Source organism: Carcharhinus amblyrhynchos, unplaced genomic scaffold (assembly GCF_965287045.1).
Source record: "Carcharhinus amblyrhynchos unplaced genomic scaffold, sCarAmb.v2.hapA scaffold_82, whole genome shotgun sequence".
NCBI classification, from domain to species: Eukaryota; Metazoa; Chordata; class Chondrichthyes; order Carcharhiniformes; family Carcharhinidae; genus Carcharhinus; species Carcharhinus amblyrhynchos.
The window spans coordinates 382,755-407,493 of record NW_027649822.1 but is presented as its reverse complement, the minus strand read 5'-3'; the positions used below and the strand labels follow the sequence as shown (position 1 = coordinate 407,493).

At 43.8% G+C, this 24,739-nt stretch overlaps 2 protein-coding genes and 4 non-coding genes across 6 annotated transcripts in view; 2 read left to right on the top strand and 4 right to left on the bottom strand.

The window, feature by feature from the left end:
- The window catches only part of LOC145337933 (uncharacterized), a 222,541-nt gene that overhangs the window by 97,633 nt on the left and 100,169 nt on the right, over positions 1 to 24,739 (bottom strand). The window lies entirely within an intron of this gene.
- Positions 1,223 to 24,739, bottom strand: LOC145337930 (uncharacterized). Its single transcript, XM_080182714.1, has 7 exons — positions 24,643 to 24,739; positions 17,639 to 18,490; positions 15,023 to 15,137; positions 9,989 to 10,047; positions 7,273 to 7,440; positions 2,342 to 2,414; positions 1,223 to 1,502 (listed from the first exon to the last, which is right to left on the bottom strand). Exons 1-7 carry the CDS (start codon positions 24,737 to 24,739, stop codon positions 1,223 to 1,225), a joined length of 1,644 nt encoding a protein of 547 aa, XP_080038840.1.
- Positions 7,997 to 8,070, top strand: trnan-auu (transfer RNA asparagine (anticodon AUU)). The gene has a single exon. It is a non-coding gene; the product is annotated as a tRNA-Asn (tRNA).
- trnav-cac (transfer RNA valine (anticodon CAC)) lies at positions 9,829 to 9,901 on the top strand. Its single transcript has one exon. It is a non-coding gene; the product is annotated as a tRNA-Val (tRNA).
- Positions 11,817 to 11,887, bottom strand: trnag-acc (transfer RNA glycine (anticodon ACC)). The gene has a single exon. It is a non-coding gene; the product is annotated as a tRNA-Gly (tRNA).
- On the bottom strand, positions 14,175 to 14,248 carry trnan-guu (transfer RNA asparagine (anticodon GUU)). The gene has a single exon. It is a non-coding gene; the product is annotated as a tRNA-Asn (tRNA).

Genomic DNA, 24,739 nt, shown 5'->3' with positions numbered 1-24,739 from the left:
GATTGGCAGAGAGAGAGAGATTGGCAGAGAGAGGGAAAGACACAAACACATGGAGAACAACTGAGTTTGAAAGAGTTTCTAACAGGTACAGAGAAAGAAACAGACAGACAGAGAAAACAAAAACAGAGACAAAGACACTCCCACAGAGTGAGAGATAAAGGGATAGAGTGGAGAAAATGGCGAGGGTGACATCCAGGGAATGAGAAAGGGAGACAGAAGAAGGCAGACTGGAGGTTGCAGTAAGAGAGAGAAATGTAGATGAAGGGGTAACGGAAGACAAGAAATGAGGCACAAGGAAATAACCAGAGTCAGAGAGAAACAGGGGTATAGAGAAAGAGAGAGGGAGGGGGGGAATGAGAAAGAGTAAGACTGAATGAGTACAATGGAAACAAGAGCAAAAATAGAGCGCACAAGGGAGAGAGGGGGGAGGTGGAGGTGGGAAGATAGAGAGAGAGAGAGGGATAGACAGACAAGTAAGTAAAAGGAGGACAGAGAGTGGGAGAAGGAAACTGAGACTGAGAGGGGGCAGGAGCGACAGAGGAATATGGTAGAGAGTGGGAGAGTGGAGGGTAGGTGGACAGACAGAAAGAGGCAGAGAGAAACATTAAGAGACACAGAGGCGCAGAGGGACACAGAGAAAGAGTGACAGAGAGAGAGAAACAGATACACAGAAAGTGGCAGAGAGATATGTTTAATGACTTTAATGACAACCATCAGGTGGAGTTATTGGAATATGAGCTCCCTGATTGAGGCAGTTAATGCTGTCCAATTCGGAAACCCTGCAGGCGTGTATAATATGGTCTGTGTTGGTTACTGGAATTCAGGGTCTGTACACTCAGGGTGTGGACTGGTGGTTTTATCACGCGACTATTAATACAGAAACTCAGCTAATGTATTGGGCACCCAGGTTCCAATCTCATCACGGCAGATGGTGGAATTTGAATAAATAGATCAGGAATTCAGAATCAGCATGTGACCATAAAAACATTACTGGTTGTCAGAAATCCTTATCTGGTTCAGCAATGTCCCAGGGAAGGAAATCTGTTGTGCTTAAGTGGTCAGGCTTAATCGTAACTCCAGGGTCACAGCAACATGGTAGACACTTACTGCCCCTCTGAGCATTGGCAACTAGGAGACTGAGTCGTGAAGGCAGGTGCCTTGAGTTGGCTACAACTGATTCTGGTCGTATCCCCAATAGAAGAGACGGTACTCGTGAACTTTTTCAAAACTCATCCAGTGGCAGCCAGTAATATTTGGCTTTGGACACAAAGTTACCCAGTCCTGAATAAACTGAAGCAGCTAGTGCTGACGGGATAACCAAAAGGCCGTCACAGCCTGAACTGCACACATATTGGAGTGGCAGAGAGCAGCTGACTTTGGAAGTTGGCACATGCCTATGGGGTTCAGAAGGGTCATCCTGAGCCAGCTTCACCATTCCAAGCTGGCTGAAATTTGCCATGGCCACCAAGAGTGACAGACTGAAGGTCCTCCAAATTTCCAGTCTGGTGGCAAGGTATGGATACAGATATGTGTTCATGGGTCAGTGCTGGCAATATCAACAAGGGCAGAACTATCACCAGTCACTACTCTTCACACTTGGGAATGGCTGGGACGGCCATAGACGTGGCTGCACATGGACAGTGCCGGACCGTTCCTGGGGTCTATGTTCCTGACAATGATAGATGCTGATTCAAAGTGGATGGCCATACACAGGGTGAGTTAATCCAACACAAGGACAAGAGTGGAGAAACGTGACGCCTCTTTCTTGACACCCGGGATTTGGCAGGTATTGTTTTCTGAAAATGGACCATCTTTCATCAACCAAAATGTGTGCATTGCATGAAGTTGAGAAGAATTTGACACATTAGGACAGTGTCCATATTACCCATCATCCAATGGTCTGGCAGAAAAAGCAACCCAAACAGCACAAACAGGCTCAAAAAACCATCCCACAGCCCCCTTGGACACCAAACCATCCAGATTAATCTTCAGTTACAGGACAACACCCCTCTCCTAACACCACCACCTCCCGTCTTCAACAACAGGAAGTGTCCAAGCAGAATTTCTCATGGGAAGATCACTTTGCCCAAAGTTAAGTCCGATCTTCCGAGGGTGGAAGTTGACACCCAGTGCCGTTCCCATCAACCAGGAGAGGCACTTAACGGCAGTTGATAGATATTTTGTAAAGAATCATGGCAATGAATCCACGTGGATATGAGGCCAGGAACAGGGCCAGTTTCCTATCAAGTCCATTTGGGAGATACCATCCCATGGGAATGCTTCAATCATCTACAAGACATAAAACCCCAAACCAAGCAAGAAAAAAAACAATTTCCAGCACACCAGGAACTTCAGAACAAATTCCAGGCACTCCAGCTCCTGCTCTCCATCTCCGCCAGTGAGAAACTCGGGATCTGAAATGGACACAGCGTGTTTAGCCGCTCAACCGGAAGAGCTGAACCCCACTCACTCCTGAGGCTAAGCAGGAGGAACTGGACCCAGCATTGAAGCTCCAAAAAACCTTCCAAAACAGTCAGTCCTCGGCGATTACTCAGAAACAAGGTTGGAAGGATTCAATCACTTCAAACAGGTTCATAAGTGTGAGGTTATCTCTTTGCAGCAGTAATACGAAGGCAGATTATTATTTGAATGGGTGCAAATTGAGAGAGGTGGATACTCAGCGAGACCTTGGCTTCCCCATGCATCAGTAACTGAAAGTAAGCGCCCATGTACAACAGGCAGTAATGAAGGCCAATGGTATGCTGGCCTTCAAAGAGAGAAAATTTGAGTACAAGAATAGAGATGTGTTACTGCAGGTGTACAGGGCATTGCTGAGGCCACACTTTGATATTGTGTACAGTTTTGGTGTCCTTATCTGCGGAAGGATGCCCTTGCTACAGAGGGAGTACAGCAACTGATTCCCAGGCCGATTCCTGAGATGGCAATCTGTGATATGAAGAGGAATTGAGTCGATTAGGTCTTAATTCATTGGGGTTTATTGGGGTGAAACATACAATATTGGAACAGGTTTAGACAGGGGAGACTCAGAAAGAATGTTCCCGATGCCCAGAAATTTGAGGACTAAGATTCATAGTTTGAGGATAAGCCTCTACTTTTTGGAGCAGAGATGAGGAGAAATTTCTCCACACAGATATTCTTTGGACTCCAGTACCACAGAAAGTAGCTGGGGCCAAAAACTTTAGTGATTTCGGGAAGAAATGATGGGGCGAAAATGATCACGTGATATGGGAGGAAGGGATGATCAGGATATTGAAGTTGATGATCAGCTATGATCAAACTGAATGGCGGAGCAGGCTCGAAGGCCTGAATGGCCCACTCCTGCTTTCACCATATTTCAATTTTTCGATGAGTGTGAAGCTGAGATGAGTCTGTGCATGGGCTGCGCCTGAACATTGTGTAACTCTGAGCCTCGTCTGAGTCCGAACTTTGTGTGAATCTGAACCCCTTCTCTGTCTGAACCTGACTGGGTCTGAACCTGGTGTGAGCCCGACCCTGGTGCGCGCCCGAGCCTGGTGTGAACCAGAGCCTGGTGTGGGCCCTCTCGACATGAATGCCAGCATTCCTTTTGTCTTTCTAACTGCCGATTGAACCTTCAGGTTAACCTTTAGAGAATCGTGTACAAGGACTCCAAAATCCCTTTGTGCACCTGATTTCCTAAGCATTTCCCCATTTAGAAAACTCTATGCCTCCATTCCTCCTTCCAAAGTGCATAATCTCACACTTTTCCTCATTATGTTCCATCTACCACCTCTTTGCTTACTCTCTGACCTCTCCAAGTCCTACTGTAGTCCTCCAACCCCCACCTCGCTCGCCCCTGCCTGACTTCCTCAATACTCCCTGTCACTCTACATATCTTTGTATCATCTGCAAACTTCGCAACAGCGCCTTCATTTCGTTCTTCCAAATCATTAATGTATATTGTGAGAAGTTGTGTCCCCAGCACCGAGACCTGAGGCACACCGCTAGTCACTGGCTGCCATCCTGAAAACAGATCCCTTCATCCCCACTCTCTGCCTTCTGCCAGTCAGCCAACCCTCTATCCATGCCAGGATCTTGCTCTCAACACCATTGACACTTAACTTATTTAGAAGTCTCCTCTGCAGGGCCTTATCAATGGCCTTCTGGAAATCGAAAGAAATCAGGTTCAGTGGTTCTCCCTATCTAACTTCCTTGTTACCTCCTCAAAGAACGCTAACAGATTTGTCAGACATGACCTCCCCTTGACATAGCCGAACTGACTCAGTCCTATTGTGAAGTTGTACGAATGAAGTAATGGCATGATGGGAAAATTGGTCAACTATTTGGTACAAAAAAAACCGAATGCAGACTCTGTGTAACCTAAGACATGAATAAGACTGGAGAAGGTCAAGACCTGATAAGGCTGACTCCGGATAACCTAGGGCTGCATGTGTAAGGCAAGTTAAGATCAGGGATGAAGGAGTCACAAACCTTTCTCTGTTCTATCAAAAGACAAGTTAAAAGTATGAATGGTGAGACAAAGAGTTGTAGGAGTTCAGTAGGTTGTACCATGACTCTGGTCACCCTATTATAGAAAGGATATTATTAAACAAGAAAGAGTGCAGGAAAGTTTTACGAAGATGATCCCGGGACTTGATGGTTTTAGTTATAAGGAATTGATGGATAGACTGTTTTTTTTCCTGGAGCTTAGGAAGCTGAGGGGTTATCTTATAGAGGTCTATAAAATAATGGGCGACATAGATCAGTTAGACAGTCAATATTTTTTTCTCAACTGCATTGGTGTCTTAATCTAGAGGACATAGGCTTGACCTGAGAAGGGAAAGATATGAAATAGTTCAGAGGGTCAGGTTTTTTTTCATAAAACGTCGTGAGTGTCCGAAACAAGCTACCAGAGGTAGTAGTAGAGGCGGGTTCTTTTTCTTTGAAGTGCTTACACAGTTACCTGAGTAAGATGGCTATCGAGGGAAGATGGGCCAAAAGCGGGCAATTGGGAATCGGTTACTTGTTAAAAAAGGGCGGCATAGACATGTTGGGTCGAAAGACCTGCTTCCGTGCTGTAAACCTTTGTAACTTTATGACTCGATCTCATCTTCCTGATTCTCCCAGATACTGATTACAGATGATTCAGCCTCCTGTTTAAGTAGATGGATGAGATATTAGTAGATGGGTCGTAAAATGCGATTGGCTGAACAACTTGTCAGGAATTATTATGTTTACTGAATGTAATTGATGTTTAAACTAACACGAGACCGAAAAGATCAGTACGAAAATGTATAATTGATCTGTTATTGATTGCGCACTTTAGATACATTGGAAAGGTCTTGACACGGTACTCCGAAGCTACTTAACCATTTTGGTCATCTCCAAGCAGCTGTATTTTGTGTTTTTTTTTCAAAATAAATGTTTTGTCCTTACTCAGATATATCTGACTCCTGAGTTTTTCTTTCTGTAGTTAAAGACAGTATTGCTCACCTCAGATTAGCCCACAACACTCGCCATAATTTGAAAATTTATGATCTAGTATGTGCTTATGTGAAATACACCTCAGTCTTTTGGTTTCACCTCATGGTTTGCACCTCTGTTCTGTAAGTCTTCTCGATCTAGCTTGTGGCATGTCTGCCTTGTAAGTATTTCATCGGATGAAATATAGAGAGATTCAGAGTTCACCCATGCTGCAGCGACTCTGATAGTGTTTTTAAGGAGCAGTGTGAAGGAAACTATCTTCTGCCACACAATACCCTGCATCGGCCTCCGATGAAGCAGAGATATTGCTTTTTAGAATTACCTGAAACTCGGTCAGTGACAGATCAGTTTATGAGTGAAATCACTGAGATTCTCCGACTTCTTCATTCATTCTGTCTCTGGATTTTATCATAAAAAGGCAGAGATGAAGGTGTTTGTACACAGATTGGCCACTGGGTGGCGGAGTGACTCTTGCACTGAACGGCCTTGAGTTCAAGCACATCCCAGACATGACTGGGGGAACATGCCTGTCTGGGAAAGGGGGTAAACTCTGTAATAGGGAAAATGAAGCGGAGTTGTTGGGTTTTGGAGAGCGGAATTAAGCCAAACCAGAGAGGGTTAAATTTTCATTCAGTATTTACTTTAAAAATTCAAAGAATATTTGATAGCGACATTATTTTTTAAAGTTAGAAAAGTGAATGTAACGATTGAACTTCACACTGAGAACAGAACACAAGCACATGGAATCCGTCAGTATTTGTACATCTGTTACATACAACAGAAAATGCAAACAGGACCTTAATGAAAGAATAATTAACAAAAGTGAATAAGGAATGAGAAACATTTCTTATTTATACATGATATTTAAACTATGGAGAAACTGTTAACCACAGTTTCATTATAACAAAAAATGCCGTACGTTTCACACTGAAAACTGAAATAATATCTAATGTTGCCTCAGTTACAGATTCAGAATGATAAACTGAGAGAAATTTACTGATAGAGTCACCGAGAGCAGGTATTGTATTTGAGCCATACACAGATCTTGATAATCAGCTGAGGGAAATCTGCAGTTTCCAAAATTCAACCCATCACTTGATCTGTAAACGAAAGATACAATAATGAAGCTGATGTTTATGATGCGGGACATTAATGTTAATGTCACCTGGAGCACCTCTTTTAGGTGAGACGATCGTCCAGTGGTGTAATCTCTCACCAGCGCATAATCTGGGTTCAACCAAGACGCTGGTGGAATTTGAATACAACACATAAGCTTGGGATTGAAACCCTTTGATAACCATGAAACTGCTGTCCGCTGTTGGAAAAATAAAATCATTAATCACTAATGTCCTTCAGGGAAGGAAATATGCTATTGTATGTATAATTATAACTCACTTATCACAATTAAAACACGGGTGCGTTTTATATCTTTGCCTCAAAGCTCTGCACAAAACTGGTCTTCAGCAGGAGATTTATTAGAATGGTGTTTTTCATCATGAACCTTTCTAAATAATGGTCAGTTCACACTGGGTAAAACTTATTGTAAATTCTCCTCTCTCTGGGTCGTTGGGGGAGGAGGCGGCACAATATCTCCAAAATAAAGCATTCCACTGAGATGTGGGCTTCGATGGCGGGTCAAGTATTTATTGACCTTTCCTAGTTTCCTTTGCGATGGTGGTGTTAATGTTGGGACGACACTGTTCCTTCAAGCTGATATTGAGTCAATCGAACTGTGAGCTGAAACGGGAGTCTCTCTGTCTTGTGACTGAAATAATACAATATCACCATCTGCTGGCGGCTTTTACTTACTGCAAGCGCTGCCTTTGTGTCTCACAGTGAAAGTGACGTCACGGCAATATGGCGGTTGCCCCCGCTTCTCTGCAGGACCATGATGTTCCATCAACGAGCAGGGGCCAGGCCGGAGTGGGCAAGAGGTGACACTGGGCGGAGCAGCCTCCGGGCGTGTTACAGCGATCTCTGGTGGCCAGGAAGGGAAATAGCAGTAGCACAGTCTCTGCTCAAAGGCTTTCCCCGTTCAGCAGCTCTGAGACACTGGGAACCTCTTCAACTGGAATCCTCAGTTCTTACAATCACCCCCTGTGTTCAGTCATTGTTTCATAGACAACCTCTGTAGGGAAATCAGAAACAAGTTGTTCACATTAAAGGGGATGGGAATCTGGACCATTCTGTTCAAAAGGCTCTGCTTGCCTTGAAATTTCAATTGAAATGTTCAAGATGAGAATTTATAGATACAAGTCATGTTGCATGTGGAACGCTCATGATGGCACAATAAGATCAGTGCAGACATCTCACAGGGTTGTGTGACTGGAGGAGATGCCAGAGAGGCGCGTTTATAAGAGAAAGGGAATAACCAACACACTGCAGCAGTGCTGCGGGATCAACGGAACTAAAGAGACTTGTATAGAATTGTAAACAGTGCGGTCATGCTGCAGTTCTGGAATAGATTTTCAGAAATAGAATTTGATCATTGGTCACAAACTGGTTTAGAATACATTTAGCGGCTGCTTTCTCAGTGTCTGTGGCGCAATTGGTCAGCGCGTTTGGCTATTAACCAAAAGGTTGGTGGTTCGAGACCACCCAGGGGCTGGATTTGACTATTTTCTCACCATTAGCATTCACGGTTAAACAGTTGCCTGTTGGCAATGGGTCCGTGGGTGCCAATATAAAAAAAAGCTGTCAATTGCTCCCGGCTGCACTGTTGTCTGGTGTTACCAACATTATTTAATGACGATTAACTTCAAATAAAATTACATATATGCTTCCATTATACTATTAAACTTTAAAAAAAAAAGCAAAATGAACTTGTGGCTGAGAATTTGTTCCTATTCCATTCCTGGATAGATCATAAATCTGTCTAACCCAAACTGAAATGTGTTCAATGATGGAGCATCAGAACCCTCTGGAGTGGAGAATTCCCAAGATTCACCAGCCTTTGAGTGAAGCAATTGCTCCTCATCTCAGTCCTAAATCATCAGCGCCTTATCCTGAGATTGTGCCCCCGTGTTTTAGATTCCCAGATCAGGGAGAATAATGTCTCAAATGTTTAATGCTATCTATTCTTTCTCGTTAAAGGTGTTGAGATTTTCAAGTATTTTATGTTTTTGATTTGGATTCCAGCACCCTCAGATTTTGCGTTTATTCTGTCTAAAATGCGGGGATCAGAACTGCACACACTGTTTCAAATGTGGTCTCAACAAAACTCTGAATTACTGTAACAAGAATTCAAACACTTCAAAACTTAACTCCGTGCTCAAGGCTGGAAGGAGAGTGTGACAGTGGATAATTCTCACTGTGTACATTCCTGTAATCAGTAACTGGATCAGGAAGATGAGGTATCTGTGTTTCTTTGTACTGTCATCTGTAAACTCCACCTCCTCTCAATGTCGTGTGTCATACATTCGCTTTCCCTGCTTTCCAAGTGAAGCTCGGGTTTGCCAACTGTCTGTTTCTGTATCAAGTCGCTAATTTAATCTTGGAGCTGGACAACCAAAGGGAGCTGGATGAGAGGCAACGACAGAAACGGGAAGAGAAACGACATGATGACGTTTGGTAAATGACTTGTGCCAGTTACCCTCCGTGATGAAAGCCTGCCGTGTTTCACAGGAGCCACAGTGATGAGGTTGGTGGGCTTTGGAAATTGAACGTGTCACATGAGCAGTTTGCGGGACTATTTCACCTCACTGTCCATTTCCTGTTCCAGCTCACAGGAATCACTGATTTCATTGGCTGAAACAGTCACTTGTGTCTGATATAAACATGGCAATGTGAAGGATAAACTTGAATTTGGTGAATAAAAATACAGAAATAAAACAAAAGGCAGGTGGATCATGGATAAATTAATATTTTATAAGCTTGTACCTGGTGGTCTAGTGGTTAGGATTCGGCGCTTTCACCGCCGCGGCTCGGGTTCTATTCCCGGTCAGGGAATGTAGGTTTATTGCTGTACAACAATCCTGTGTTGCTTCCCGGTCTGCATCAGTTCTGTCGGAATCAGGATCAGGGAGATTTCCTCCTTAATATCTGAATTGGAAATGTCACATTCAAAGAAAAAAATAGAGCGACAGCTTACAAAGCGCTGCTGATACAAAATGCTGATGTTTGTTGGAAGAAAGATGAAAATGATGCATTAATGAATGGGTAGAAATCATATCGCCCTCAGGTATTTGCGAGACGAATGCTTTTTAAATGTTGATGTTCGGGATAAGTTGTACAATCAGATTGGAAGTAACGATTATCTTCCTGAATTCAGTGACATGGGCTCTCAGTCTAACCATCGAAACCTGCAGCAACACAGCGTAGTTGAACATTGCAGACAGGCAGGTTTGCTCTGCTGTGTTTCAAGCTGTTTCTGTAGTGTAGTGGCTATCACGTTCGCCTCACACGCGAAAAGTCCCCGGTTCAAAACCGGGCAGAAACATTCATTAAATTTCCTCATAGCGGGTAAGGGGAAAATTGCTTGATTTCAGCTTGTTCATCATGAAGCGAACTTCGAATCATCCTCTACCTTCCTTCGAATAATCTCCATCAATTATACTCAGTAATAAAAGCAAATTACTGCGGATGCTGGAATCGGAAACGAAAAGGGAAGATACTGGCAAATCTCACAAGGACTGGTAGCATGTGAAAGGAGCTGAGGTTTCGAGTCGAGATGACATTTTTGTCAAAGCTCATTGTACAATTGTACTCAGTACTTGTTTCACTATTCAGTGTCAATGCATTATTTAACACACGTCTTCATTAAGGAACGAATATTTCTGGATTTGAACAGCCCTGAATTACAACCGTAACTGATCAACAAAATGAATCGAGTCACCGGGTAGAACAGATCACAATTTGAAGATTGAACATAGTCAGCTTTTTAACAAGAAGTCAACTAGATCGGAATGGAAGAGATTTAAGAATTATCTGTTAGTGACCCTTGAGCTTTTTTTTATTATGGTCCTTTCCCTCAAACGTCTGAATGTTTTTTTCTCTCCAGTTTCTTAGAGATGAAAACCGATTTGGAAAACATTCTTCTGTGAAATGTGCGTCATTTCCTCTAGTTCACTTACAGTATCACCTGTATCTGTCTTTTTGAGCACACAATACCATCAGATATTTCAGATGGTGATTAACCATATTAGTCTGCAGCTATAAACCCACTAAATTCTGTTGGAGACTGAACGGGATGGGAATAAGTGCTCAAAATCGAACTTTCCTGTCAGCGCGGCAAAAACAAATGCACATTATTTCACAAAAGTATTTGAGGGTGATGTCAGAACAATGATACCAAGCCTTTAACATCGAGGTTCGGATAATGTAGAACAACAAAATGAAACCAAGCAAATTTTCTTCCCCGACATGAAAAAGCTTGATGAATGTTTCTACCCGGTTTCGAACCAGGGACCTTTCGCGTGTTAGGCGAACGTGATAACCACTACAGAAACAGCTGGAAGTCCAACAGAGCAAAACTGACTGTCTGCAATGTTTAAATGTCGATGGATGAGTCAAGTGTAATATCCTGTACTTACAAGGGCATCTGTCAAAAACGACACCGCACAGACTTCTGTGTTCAACCTGAGCTCTTGGACTTCAGCTACAAAGGCGTAAATTTAAACCAATTCCGGCAGTGGTGGAGTTGTAAACCCATGCCTCCAGAGAGATTGGAGCCTAAATCCAGCGCCTTTGGTCGCCCCGTCACTCTGCAGGTGTGGCAATCATGTTGTGATAATCATGTGGTTTCATTGCATTGAGATTGAAATAGATCAAAATCCATGGAGTTGGGATTTTAGCAAATTTACCTCAGGTCAACAAAGTGTTAATCTCCAATTGGACTCTGCAAACGAGCAAAGTGAGACTCTGTCTCCACCCATTTCTGATTGAAAACAGCATTGAGAAGACACTGGCCATGTTTTCCTACATGTACGGTACAATGTCAATGTGCTTTCACGTTGTTTGTGGCTGTCGTTGATATTGCAGTGTGTGCAGAGTATGTGCCTGCCTGAGAAGGGATTGATGGTAAGAAGCAAAGTCTGTTCTTTAAAAGAGAGCCAGGTAAAAAATGATCAAATTGTGAGTCGTTTCTTTGAAATTTGCTGCAGAGAGTGAAGGTAAAAGTGTGGTGAAGGGTGGGGAGCGCAGATGTTTTTCAGAGAAGTGGGATGAGGAGCGCGGTATTTGAAGGTGAGAGTGTGTTTGCAGCTGTGTGAGTCATAAGAGAAAGAAAGAGGGAAAGTGATGTAAATGTTGAAAAGTAACATGAAGCAAATGGTAAAGCGATTGAGGAGGTTGAAGTGGGTGGGCAAAATAGAATTGCACAGGAAGAGTGTAGACTGAATGGAAAAAAGGGACTTCGCATTGGCCGGGAATCGAACCCGCGGCTCCCGTGTGGTAGGTGAGAATTCTACCACTGAACCACCAATGCTGCTCTTGGTAGTGTGGTCCCCACCTGTTCTCTCTTCCTTCACACTCAGCAACATTATAATTTTCTCACTTTGTCCCACTTTCTAACCCACTGTAGCGCAGATCAGCGATGGTCATTTAGGGCTAAGATAAGGAGAAATTACTTCACACAAAGAGCAAGAATCTTTGACATTCTCCATACCTGACATTTATGTATGCCCCATCATCGAGCATATTTAAGGTTGTGATAAACAGGTTTCTGATCTCTTGGAGAATTCAGGGATACCGGGAGCTGGTGGAAAAACTAAGTTGTACCCCAAGATCAGCCATGATGGTATTGAATGGTGTTAATCTCGATGGACCGAGTGGTCTGCTCCTCCTCCTATGATTCCTGTTAGAACGAAAACAGAAAGGACTGGAATTTCTCAGCAGGGTTTGTAACAAATGTAGAGCAAGACACAGAGTTAAGTTTCCGAGTTCAATATGATTCTTTTCAAACCAGTAACTGAATGTGAATTATAACAAGTAGCACAACATCGAGACTGCAAACACTTCCAGTATCACTTGTGTCTGTTTGTTTGAGCATACAATGCGATCAGATATTTGAGATGGTGATTAGTCTGCACCTATAAACCCATTAAATTCTGTTGTAGACTGAACGAGGTACGAATAAATGCTCGGTGTCAAAATTGAACATTCCTGTCAGTGCACCTTATTTCACAGGAAGTATTTGAGGGTAAAATCAGAGCAATGATATCATGCCTTTAACACCAAGGTCAGATAATTTTGAGCAACAAACTGAAGTCAAATAATTTCACCTTACGCGACATAAGAAAGTTTGTTTCTGCCCGGTTTTGAACCAGGAACCTTTCTACATGTGAGGCGAACGTGATAACCACTACACTACAAAACCAGCTGGAAGAGGGTGGAGCAAATCTGCCTGTCTGCAATGTTCAACTACACTGTGTTGCTGCAGGTTCCGATGGTTAGACTGAGAGCCCATGTCACTGAATTCAGGAAGATAACCGTTACTTTCATGCTGATTGTACAATTTATCCCGAACAGCAAAATTTAAAAACGTTCGTCTCGCAAATATCTAAGAGAGCAATGATTTTTACCCATTTATTAATGCATCATTTCTCCAATAATCATCCGCATTTTGTATCATCAGCGCTTTGTAACCTGTCGCTCCTTTTTTTCTTTAAATGTGACATTTCCAATTCAGACACTAAAGAGGAAATCTCCTTGATACTGATTCCGACAGAACTGGTGTAGGCCGGGAAGTAATGCAGGATTGTTGTACAGCAACAAATCTATCTTCCCTAAACAGGAATCGAACCCAGGCCGTGATGGTGAAAGCGCTGAATCCTAACCACTGGACCACCAGGGAAGCAAATGGGGAGGTTTATAAAATATTAATTTATCCATGAGCCACCTGCCCTTTGTTTTATTTCTACACAGACACAATCTCAGGATAAGGCGCTGATGATTTAGGACTGAGATGAGGAGAAATTGCTTCACTCAAAGGCTCGTGAATCTTGGAATTCTCTACTCCGGAGGGTTGTGATGCTCCATCATTGAACACATTTCAGTTTGGGTTAGACAGATTTATGATCTACCCAGGAATGAATGGAAACAGGGATACTGAATTGGAACAAATGCTCAGCCACAAGTTCATTTTTCTATTTTTTTTAAACTTTAAGGTTTAATGGAAGTATATTTAAGAATGAGGGGAGATCTCATTGAGACGTATAAGATGATGAATGGGATGGATAGGATAGAGGTGGAGAGACTCTTCCCGCTCAAAAAAGACAGTAGGACTAGGGGGCACAGCCTCAAGGTAAAGGGGGGGGGGCGGTTTAGAACGGAGTTGAGGAGGAACTTCTTCACTCAAAGGGTGGTGAATCTCTGGAATTCTCTGCCCGTTGAAGTGGTGGAGGCTGCCTCGCTAAATATTTTTAAGACGCGGGTTGATGGGTTTTTGATAAGAGAGGGGATTAAGGGTTATGGGGAGAGGGCGGGAAAGTGGAACGGAGCCGTGACAGATCAGCCATGATCTTGTTGAATGGCGGGGCAGGCTCGAAGGGCTAGATGGCCTACTCCTGCTCCTATTTCTTATGTTCTTATGTTCTTATATAATGTTATACGTAATATGTTTGAAGTCAATTGTCATTAAATAATGTTGGAAATACCAGATAACAGTACAGCCGGGAAGAATTGACAGCTTTTTTTTATTGAGGCCCACGGACCCATTGCCAACTGGCAACTGTTTACCCGTGAATGCTGACAGTGAGAAAATAGTAAAATTCCGTCCCTGGATGGCCTCGAACCACCAACCTTTCGGTTAACAGCCGAACACGCTGACTAATTGCGCTACAGAGACTGAGGTAACAGCTAGTAAGTATATTCTAAACTTGTGTGTCAATGACCATAATTCTATTTCTGAAAACCTATTCCAGAACTGCAGCATGACCGCACTGTTTACAATTCTATACAAGTCTCTTTAGTTCCGTTGATCCCACAGCACTGCTGTAGTGTGTTGGTTATTCCCTTTCTCCTATGAACGGGCAGGTAAAATTAATCCATGTCTCTGATCAAAGGGAGGAATTCAACGGGAGGGAAGGGAACTGACCACCAGTAGTCCAACGATCCAATACTTTCCACTCAATCATCAATCTCAATCACTCAACTTTTCTACGATAAACGCGCATCTCTGACGTCTCGTGCAGTCACACAACCCTGTGAGATATCTGCACTGATCTTATTGTATAATCATGAGGGTTCCACATGCAACATGACTTGCATCTATAAATTCTCATCTTGAACATTTCAATTCAATATTCAAAGTGAGCAGGGTCTTTTAAGCAGAATGGTCCAGATTCCCATCCCCTTTAATGTGAACACGTTCTTTCTGATTTCACTGCAGAGATTGTCTATTCGACAACGAATGAAGACGGGAGGGTGTGGGGATGTGGTGAATGTAAGAAGCTAAAGTTTCCAGTTGAAGAGGTTCCCAGTGTTTCTGAGCAGCTGAACTGGGGAAGCCTTTGGGCAGAGGCTGTGATGCTGCTATTTCCCTTCCTGACCACCAGGGGACGCTGTAACATGCCCGGGCGCTGCTCCGCCCAGTGTCACCTCTTGCCCACTCTAGGCCAACCGTTGCTCGTTGGCGGAACATCCGGGTCCTGTAGAGAGGCGGGGCGCGCCGCCATATTGCCTTGACGTCACCATCAGCCGCTCCCCGCCCCCACCGTTTAGCTCAAAGCGACGGTCTGGAAATGTAGAAATTCCCACCGGAAATTCCGTCATGAGGGATATTACCATCTCTGCCATACAGAAGGGCAACCAATGGAGTGGGAGCAGCAGATACCTGGGGATCACTTGGAGGTTCCCCCCATCCCCGACTTGCAAATATCTCAGCCGTTCCTTCACTGTGGCTGCTCCCTCACTAACAGCACCCTGGGTGTACCTACACTACAAGGAGACTGTGGTGGGCTCCAGACGGCAGCTCACTTGCCACCTTCTCAGTTACGGTTGGGCAATGAATGCTGTTCTCAACAGCGACACCCACATCCCGTCAATGAATAAAAAAAAAGCGATATTTCCAATCCCAGTTGGTCAGAGTGATACCCACGTGCCTGTTCGAATCGAAGGATCATGGCGGATGGAAAATAGGCAGTGGTCGGCTAGTTTAATTGCCGATTTTAATTTCACCCACTACCTTTCTCACAGCCCCAAATTCCCCCCGCAGCAACGATTATCAAACACCATTTTGAACCCCTCGTTGCAGAAAGAGATGTTATAACTAGGAGCAGGAGTAGGCCATCTGGCCCCTCGAGCCAGCCCCGCCATTCAATAAGATCATGGCTGATCTTTTTGTGGACTCAGCTCCACTTACCCGCCCACTCCCCTTAATTTCTTTACTGTTCAAAAATCCGTCTATCCTTGCCTTAAAAATATTCAATGAGGGAGCCTCAACTGCTTCACTGGGCAGGGAATTCCACAGATTCACAACCCTTTGTGTGAAGAAGTTCCTCCTCAACTCACTCCTAAATCTGCTCCCCCTTATTCTGAGGCCATGCCCCCTAGTTCTAGTTTCTCACGCCAGTGGAAACAATCTCCCAGCTACTATCTTATCTATTCCCTTCATCATCTTACATGTTTCTATAAGATGTCCCCCTCATTCTTCTGAATTCCAATGAGTATAGCCCCAGCCTACTCATTCTCTCCTCATAAGTCGACTCTCTCATCTCCTTAATCAACCCAGCAAATCTCGTCTGCATCCCCTCCAGTGCCACTATATCCTTTCTCATGTAAGGAGACCACAACTGTATATAGTACTCCAGGTGTGGCCTCGCCAGCACCTTATACAGCTACAACATGACCTGGATGAAACCAAGTCACTGTGGATGCTGGAAACTGAAACCAAAAGATGAAGTGTTGGAAAACCTCAGCTGGTCTTGCGGCAACTCTAAGAAGACAAAAGAGCTGACATTTCAAGTCCAGAAGACCCTTTGTCAAAGCTTTGACTATCGGAAATAGGGCTGTAGGGGCTGGAAAGTGATTCAGCAGGGTTAAGGGTCTGGGGGAGGTTACAGAGACAGAGAGGGGGTGTCAGAGTTGGAGGAGATTACAGAGATAGGGTGGGGCTGCAGGGGCTGGAGGAGGTTACAGAGGTCTGGAGGGATGTAGGGACAGGAGATGGTTACAGAGATAGGGAGGGGGTGTATGAGTTGGAGGAGGTTGCAGAGATAGGGAGAGGTGTTAGGGTTACCACCTAACCTGCACATCTTTGGGCACTAAGAGACAATTTAACATGGCCAATCTACCTAACCTGCACACCTTTGGTTATTAAGGGACAATTTAGCATGGCCAATCAACCTAACTTACATATCTTTGGACACACAGGGAAAATTTAGCATGACCAATCCGCCTAACCTGCACATACTTAGGCACTAAGGGACAAGTTATATGGCCACTGCATCTAACACGCACATCTTTGGACACAAAGGGACAATTTAGCATGGAAAATCCACCTAACCCTCACATCTTTGGAGTGTGGGAGGAAACCATAGCACCTGGATGAAACCCACCCAGACATAGGTAGAGTGTGAAAACATCACACAGACAGTAACCTGGGGTTTTTCATTGTTTTCCCACTCTGAAATTTCACATTCTGGGGGCAACACTGTGGCACAGTTGTTAACATTGCTGCCTCTCAATGTCATGAACTCTGGTTCAATCCTAGCGTGGGTCACTGCCTGTGTGGAGTTTGCTCATTTTCCCCATATCTGTGTGGGCTTCCCCCAGGGGCTCCAGTTTCCTCCCACAGTCTGAAAGATATGCTGGTTAGGCACATTTGTGATGCTACATTCTCACTTAGAGTACCCGAATAGGCACAGGGATGTGATGGCTGGAGGATTTTCACTGTAACTTCATTGCAGTGTTAATGCAAGCCTACTTGTGACATGAGTAAATAAACTTAAATTAAAAACCACTTTCCCCATGGAGTGTACTCACACCATTTAATAGAAGATATCTATTTTGGCCCCCAATTGATTGGCCCTTTCTTTAAGAACATTCATTATCATTTAGTTTTTTTGATGAAAAAAAACAAATTAACTGTTTGCTCTAATGTCAGTGGTGAATCAGCTACTTTGCTTCCACGTCCATTTTATTTGATCACTGTCTTTTTGAACATAGTCCAGGAAATGAATGTGTGATGTCTTGTATTTGAATGCGTTTGACAATCATCATCGGGGATATTTAATACCGTTCCCTAACTCCTTTCGGAATTGACTCTGAGTAACAGTGTAAATAAAAGTATTTGTACAGCAGCTCAGGAGCTGGAGCATGAAACCAATTTCAGGTACAAATGTGGGCACGTGAACTGAATATCCCAAATAATCTAATCGTCTCACTATCGAACAGGACATAAACAGCGCCCACAGCAGCATGAAATTCCCTGAGATTAGAAAGAGTAAGACCATGGACTTCCGTCGCCTTCCCATTTCTGGGTCATTGGAATTCTCGCCAGTGCCCCGAATCCGGAGTCTCATGTGGGCCCTGCTGGCCAATAAGATGCTTCTGACCATCAATACGTTGAACAATAAAATCAATACAAATGGAACGAACGGTGTTAAAATGTAATGCATAAATTCAACAAGAGCCCAGGCCAGTGAGTGAGATGCATGAGGCAACACGTTGCAAAACCAGGGTGTGTTTGAAAGCCAGTACTTACTTGCATACAGAAAATACCAGAAAATGTTTTTCAAACAGCTCAGCACCGTCACTGTGATGAGAACCACAGTTGCTGTTTGTTCAGTGCAGTATTTAGCTTTTAGCTTCTGGCAACTAATGGCCACAAATCGATCAAAGGTGAAAGTGACAGTGAACCAGACAGAACAGTCAGTAACGGCGTAAAGGACAACCGTGTGGATGTTACACACTCGAATGTACAACAGGAAGGTAAATTGCTCTCGATACACAATGGGAATATGCCTCAGGATTAGATCAATGATGATTATCAGTAGATCAGCCGCTGCCATAGCAACTAGATAACGAATCACACACTTGGAGAGGCCACACTTTCCCTGACACAAGATCACTATCGTCAGCGTATTAACTGTGTGTGGGACAGACAGAATGAAAATATCCAGCAAATTAGTATTAAAGTTTATTTATTATTGTCACAGATTGGCTTACGTTAACACTGCAATGAAATTACAATGAAACCCACGCAGGGACAAAAGAGACGAAAATGTCTGAGGTCACGTGTCAACTGACTCATAGAATCCCTACAGTGCAGAAGGAGGCCATTCAGCCCATCGAGCTTGTACTGACTGCAATTCCCAGACCTTATTCCTGTTATCCCATGTATTTACACTGCTAGTTCCCCTGACAAATAGCCAATTCAGCATGGCCAATCACTCTAACCTGCACATCTTTGGATTGTGGGAGGAAACCAGAGCACCCGGAGGAAATCCACGGGGACAATGTACAATCTCCACACAAACAGTGACCCAAGGCTGGAATTGAAACTGTGTCTCTGGCGCTGTGAGGCAGCAGTGCTAACCACTGTCCCGCCCTACACCCACCCCACGCCCCCCCCCCCCAAGGCCAGCTTCTTTCTTGCTACCTTTAGCCTTTTGCATGGACCTACCTTGCAGTAAGTTGATCTTCCTCTACACCCCAGCTATCACTGAATTTGCCTACTTCTGCTCTTAATTCCTATGTAATTTTGTTCTGAGTTTTTAGCTGTCCTCCTGGTTCCTATTATGTGTCTTAACTACTCCACTATGACTGTGTAACTATATGACTGTGTAACTATAAAAACAACTTTTATAGTTACAGCATAGAACACATTCTTTCTGGTTGTATCAAAGTTTGGTATGGCCCCTGCTCTGTCCAAGACCGCAAGAAACTACAAAGGGGGTCATGATCGAAGACCAGTCCATCACACAAACCAGCCTCCCATCGCTTGACACTGCCTCGGAAAAAGCAGCCAGCATAAGCAAGGATCACACACATCCCGGACATTCTCTCTTCCACTTTCTTCCATTGAGAAAAAGATGCAAACGTCTGAGGTCACGTACCAACTGACTCAAGAACAGCTTCTTCCCTGCTGCTGTCAGACTTTTGAATGGACCTACCCCATATTAAGTTGATCTTTCTCTACATCCTAGCTGTGACTGTAACATTACATTCTGCACCCTCTCCTTTCTTGTTCTATGTCTGCATAGCATTTAAGAAACAATCGGTTTTTAATGTATGCTAATACATGTGACAATATTACATCAATTCAGTCATGGGGAGACACAGATAGCCTTTACATAGACAGTGATCCAAACTGGGGAGTGAACCTTGGTTCCTGCACTGTGAGTCAGCAATGCTAACCACAGAGCCAGCTTGCCTCCTCCTGCGTGCTGACAGTTAATAAGATCAACTTAGTGCATTTGTGATGCGATATCGTGTTTGACTGCAATTCCGCATGTTAAAATTCCTCACAACAAACTAACATTAATCTGTATCTTGACATGCATCCAAAATGACTCTCTGTCACAGGCGTCCCTATTCGTGGGTTTGGTAGTCAAAGTAATCATGAACCAATGATGCAGATTTGATCACAGAATCCCTGCCGTGCAGAATCAGACCATTTGGCCCATCATGACTGCAACGACTCTCTCCATTAAGGCATGTTACCCAGACACTATCCCCGTTACAGCTTCTCAGGAAACAGCTTCTTCCCTGCTGCTGTCATGTGCCTGCCCGCTAATCCACCTAACCTGCAAATCTTGGGACACTAAGGGGCAATTTAGCATGGACAATCCACCAAACCTGCACATCTTTGGAGGTTAGGGGACAATTTGATATGGCCAATCTACCTGCGTCAGATCTCAAACAATGGTGAGATGGAATACAGGAAAGAGATATAGAAATTGATGACGTGGTGTAATGAAAATCATCTCTCCCTCAATGTCTATAACAAAACGGAGATAGTCATCGACTTCAGCAAGCGTAGTGGAGAACATACCCCTGTCACCATCACTGGGGACGAAATAGAAATTGTTGAGGGCTTCTCATTTTCATGTTTTCAGGTCACCAACAACTTGTCCTGGTTTCCACCCCCCGCCCCCTCCCACTCATGCCGAAACTATAGTTAAGAAAGCCCACCAACACATCCTCTTTCTGAGAAGACTAAGGACATTTGACATGTCAGCTCCAACTCTCACCGACTTATCCAGATGAACCACAGAAAGCATTCTATCTGGTTGTATCACAGCTTAGTATGGGTCCTGCTCCACCCACGGCACAATAAACTACAAAGGGTCATGGATAAAGCCCAGTCCATTATTCAAACCAGTTTCCTATCCATTGACTCCATCTACAATTTCTACTGCCTTGGAAAAGCAGTCAGCGTAATCAAGGACCCCATGCTTCCTTGACCTTCTCTCTTTCAACTTTTTCTGTTGGGGAAAAAAAGATAGAAACGTCTGAGGTTACATACCAACGGACTCAAGAACAGCTTCTTCCCTTCCGCTGTCAGACTTTTGAATGGACCTACCTCGCATTAAGTTGACCTTTCTCTACACTCTGACTGTAACAGTACATACTGCACCCTCTCCTTCTCTATGAATGGTATGTTTTGTTTAGCGCACAAGAAACAATACTTTTCACTGTATACTAAAGCATGTGACAAAATAAATCAACTCAAATCATCCTGGAGAATCTCCTGTGCAAACCCTCTCCCCCAGCGCAGTCACATCACATCCTATAATGTGGTGACCAGAGCTGCACACATTACCCTAGGTAACAGGGTGGGGTGAAGGGGCGAGCCTGCGTTAGATGCTCTTTTGGATGGTCTGTCCAGACTCACTGGGCCAAATGTCCTCTTTCTGCACTGTGAGGATTCTACAGTTCTAATCGAGGGGGTTCTCCAAACCAGTAGTGAAATAACAATATCTATTTGTGGTGCTTATAATTTCACGATGGTCAGGAGTGTGATGGAATGGTCCCCACTCGCCCGGATGGGTGCAGCTCCAGGAGCTTGACACAATCCAGGACAAAGCAGCCCTGCTTTATTGGCACCACATCAACAAACATCCACTCCCTCCACCACCGATGCACAGTAGCAGCAGTGTATACTATCTCAAGATGCACTGCAGCAATTCACCAAAGATCCTTAGACAGCACCTTCCAAACCCAAGACCGCTTCCGTCTAGAAGGACAAAGGCAGCAGATACAGGGGAACACCACCAACTGCAAATTCCATTCTAAGCTACTCACCATCCTGAATTGGAAATATATTAGTCATTCCGTTGCAGTCGCCGCATCAAAATCCTGGGATTCCCTCCATAACGGTATTATGGGTCAACCCACAGAACATGGACTGCAGCGATTCCAGAAGGCAGCTCACCACCACATTCTCAAGGAGCAACTAGGGATGGGCAATAAATGCTGGAAAGGTAGGGAAGCCCATATAGAACCATAGAACATTACAGCACAGAAACAGGTGTTTTGGCTATTCTTGGTTCTGCCAAACCATTTTTCTGCCTAGTCCAATTGAACTGCACCTGGACCATATCCCTCCAAATCCCTCTCGTCCATGTACCAGCCCAAGTTTTTCTTAAATGATAAAAGTGAGACATCATTTACCACTTCACCTGGAAGCCCGTTCCACGCCCCACTATTTTCCGTGTGAAGAAACACTCCCCCCCCCTTCCAATATTCCGTTTAAACTTTTCCCCCTTCACCCTTAACCCATGTCCTCTGTGTTTTCTCCCCTAGCCTCAGTGGAAAAAGCCTGCTTGCATTCACTCTATCGAAACCCAACATAATTTTATATACCTCTATCAAATCCCCCTCGTTATTCTACACTCCAACAAATAAAGTCGTAACCTATTCAACCTTTCTCTGTAACTCAGTTTCTCAAGAACCAGCAACATTCTTGTGAACCTTCTCTGCATTCTTTCAACGTTATTAATAACCTACCTGTAATTAGGTGACCAGAACTGCACACAATGCTCTAAATTAGGCCTCACCAATGTTTTATACAACTTCACCATAATATTCCAACTCTTATGCTCAGTACTTTGATTTATAAAGGTCAATGTTCCAAAAACACTCTTTACGACCCTATCTACCTGTGACGCCACTTTTAGGGAATTATGTTACCGTACTCCCACGTTCCTCTGTTCTACTGCACTCTTCAGTGTTGCACCATATTCCATGAATGAATATTAAAAAAAGGCCAAGGTATTATGTATTTCTAAACAGTATCTCAAAATATCCCCCCTTTCCCAATTTTTGTCATGTTTGTTTCTCCCACTTTTTGTGGCAAACCATTCCAAACTAACTCAAACCGTTCCAAACTAATCTTCCAGACTGCCCACTGGAAGATTACAGTCTTAACAATGCAACAACATTCCCAAAATTCCATGCTGGGGAAATTGAAATTCATGGTCACCTGAAAATTCATGGATGAATAAAAATTAAATCTTTCAATCCAGGCACGGAATAACATTAACTCAGAAGTGGTTAGTGCTACTGTCTCATACTGCCAGGGACCCGGGTTTGATCTCCGACTTGGGTCACTATTTGTGTGGAGTCTCCCCATGTTTCATTTGATTTATTATTGTCACATGTATTAACATACAGTAAAAAGTAATGTTTCTTGCGCGCTATACACATAAAACATACAGTTCATAGAGAAGGAAAGGAGAGAGTGCAGAATGTAGTGTTACAGTCATAGCTAGGGTGTAGAGAAAGATCATCTTAATGCGAAGTAGGTCCATTCAAAAATCTGACAGCAGCAGGGAAGAAGCTGTACTTGTGTTTGGTACATGACCTCAGACTTTTGTATTTTTTTCCCGATGGATGAAGGTGGAAGAGAGAATGCTGAGAGTGCGTGGGGTCCTGGATTATGCTGGCTGCTCTTCCCGAGGCAGCAGGAAGTGTAGTCAGAATCAATGGATGGGAGGGTGGTTTGAGTGATGGATTGGGCTACATTCATGACCTTTTGTAGTTCCCTGTGGTCTTGGGCAGAACAGGAGTCATACCAAGCTGTGATACAACCAGAAAGAATGCTTTCTATGGTGCTATGGTGCATCTGGCAAAGTTGGTGAGAGTCATAGTTGCCAAGCCAAATTTCCTTAGTCTTCTGAGAAAGTCGAGGCGTTGGTGGGCTTTAATAACTGTAGTGTCGGTGTGGGGGGATTTGGAAAGTTGTTGGTGATCTGGGCTACTGAAAACTTGAAGCTCTAGACTCTTTCTACTTCATCCCCGTTGATGTAGACATGAGCATGTTCTCCTTTACCCTTCCTGAAGTTGTTGACAACCACCTTCCTTTCCTTGACACTGGGGGAGAGATTATTGTCACTGCACCAATTCACCAGATTCACTATCTCATTCCTCAACACTTTCTCATCTGTGTGGGTTTCCTTCGGGTGCTCCAGTTTCCTCCCACAGTCCTAATGACGTGCTTTTTAGGTGCATTGGCTGTTCTAAATTCCCCCGCAGTGTAGCTGAACAGGCGTTGGTGGGTGGTGAAAGTAACTTCATTGCAGTGTTAATGTAAACCTACTTGTAACACTAATACACAAATTTATAAAACTTAAAAGCACTAAAATCGGAAATGGTCACACGAGCAGAGACTGCATCTGTGAGAAATATTTACAGCCTAACCAATCTGGATCATTGTTATCTACACCATGTATCCGCTCGGTAAGACTTGTACAATGACGTAATTCACTGTATTTTGCCAGAATTTATATTTTTTTTTAACAAAAACCCTCAGTATTTTCAAAATGTACAGACATTATTTGGCAGTCATTTAAAATTAAATGTTTATTTGTTCGTACCACAAATAGGCTGATATGAATACTGAAATGAATTTACTTTGAAAACCTCCTAGTCGCCACTGTCCAGCACCTGTTTGGGTACACTGAGGAAGAATTTACCATGGCCTATGCACCCTAACCAGTACGTCTTTCAGACTGCAAATGGAAACCGGAGCACCCGGAGGAAACCCACGCTGGCACGGGGAGAACGTGCAAACTCCACAGAGACAGTGACCCAAACTGAGAATCGAACCCGGGTCCCTGTGAGGCAGCAGTGTTTGCCGTTGTGCCACCCCAACAACATCACTTTACTCAAAATGACCTTATTTTCAATTACTGTCACCGTTGTTAAGTCGGCAGTGTGAAAAAAATGGAAGAGCAGGAGGGACGGGTTAAGATTCCACGTTGTTCTGAAACCCTGCCTCCTGCAGTAACCTACCAGGAACACTGACTGCTGCCAGCACGGGGTAGTAAATTTTTTGTATGTCTTCCAGCGCCCACAGAATCCTGAGTTTGGCCAGAAAAGAAAGCGACAT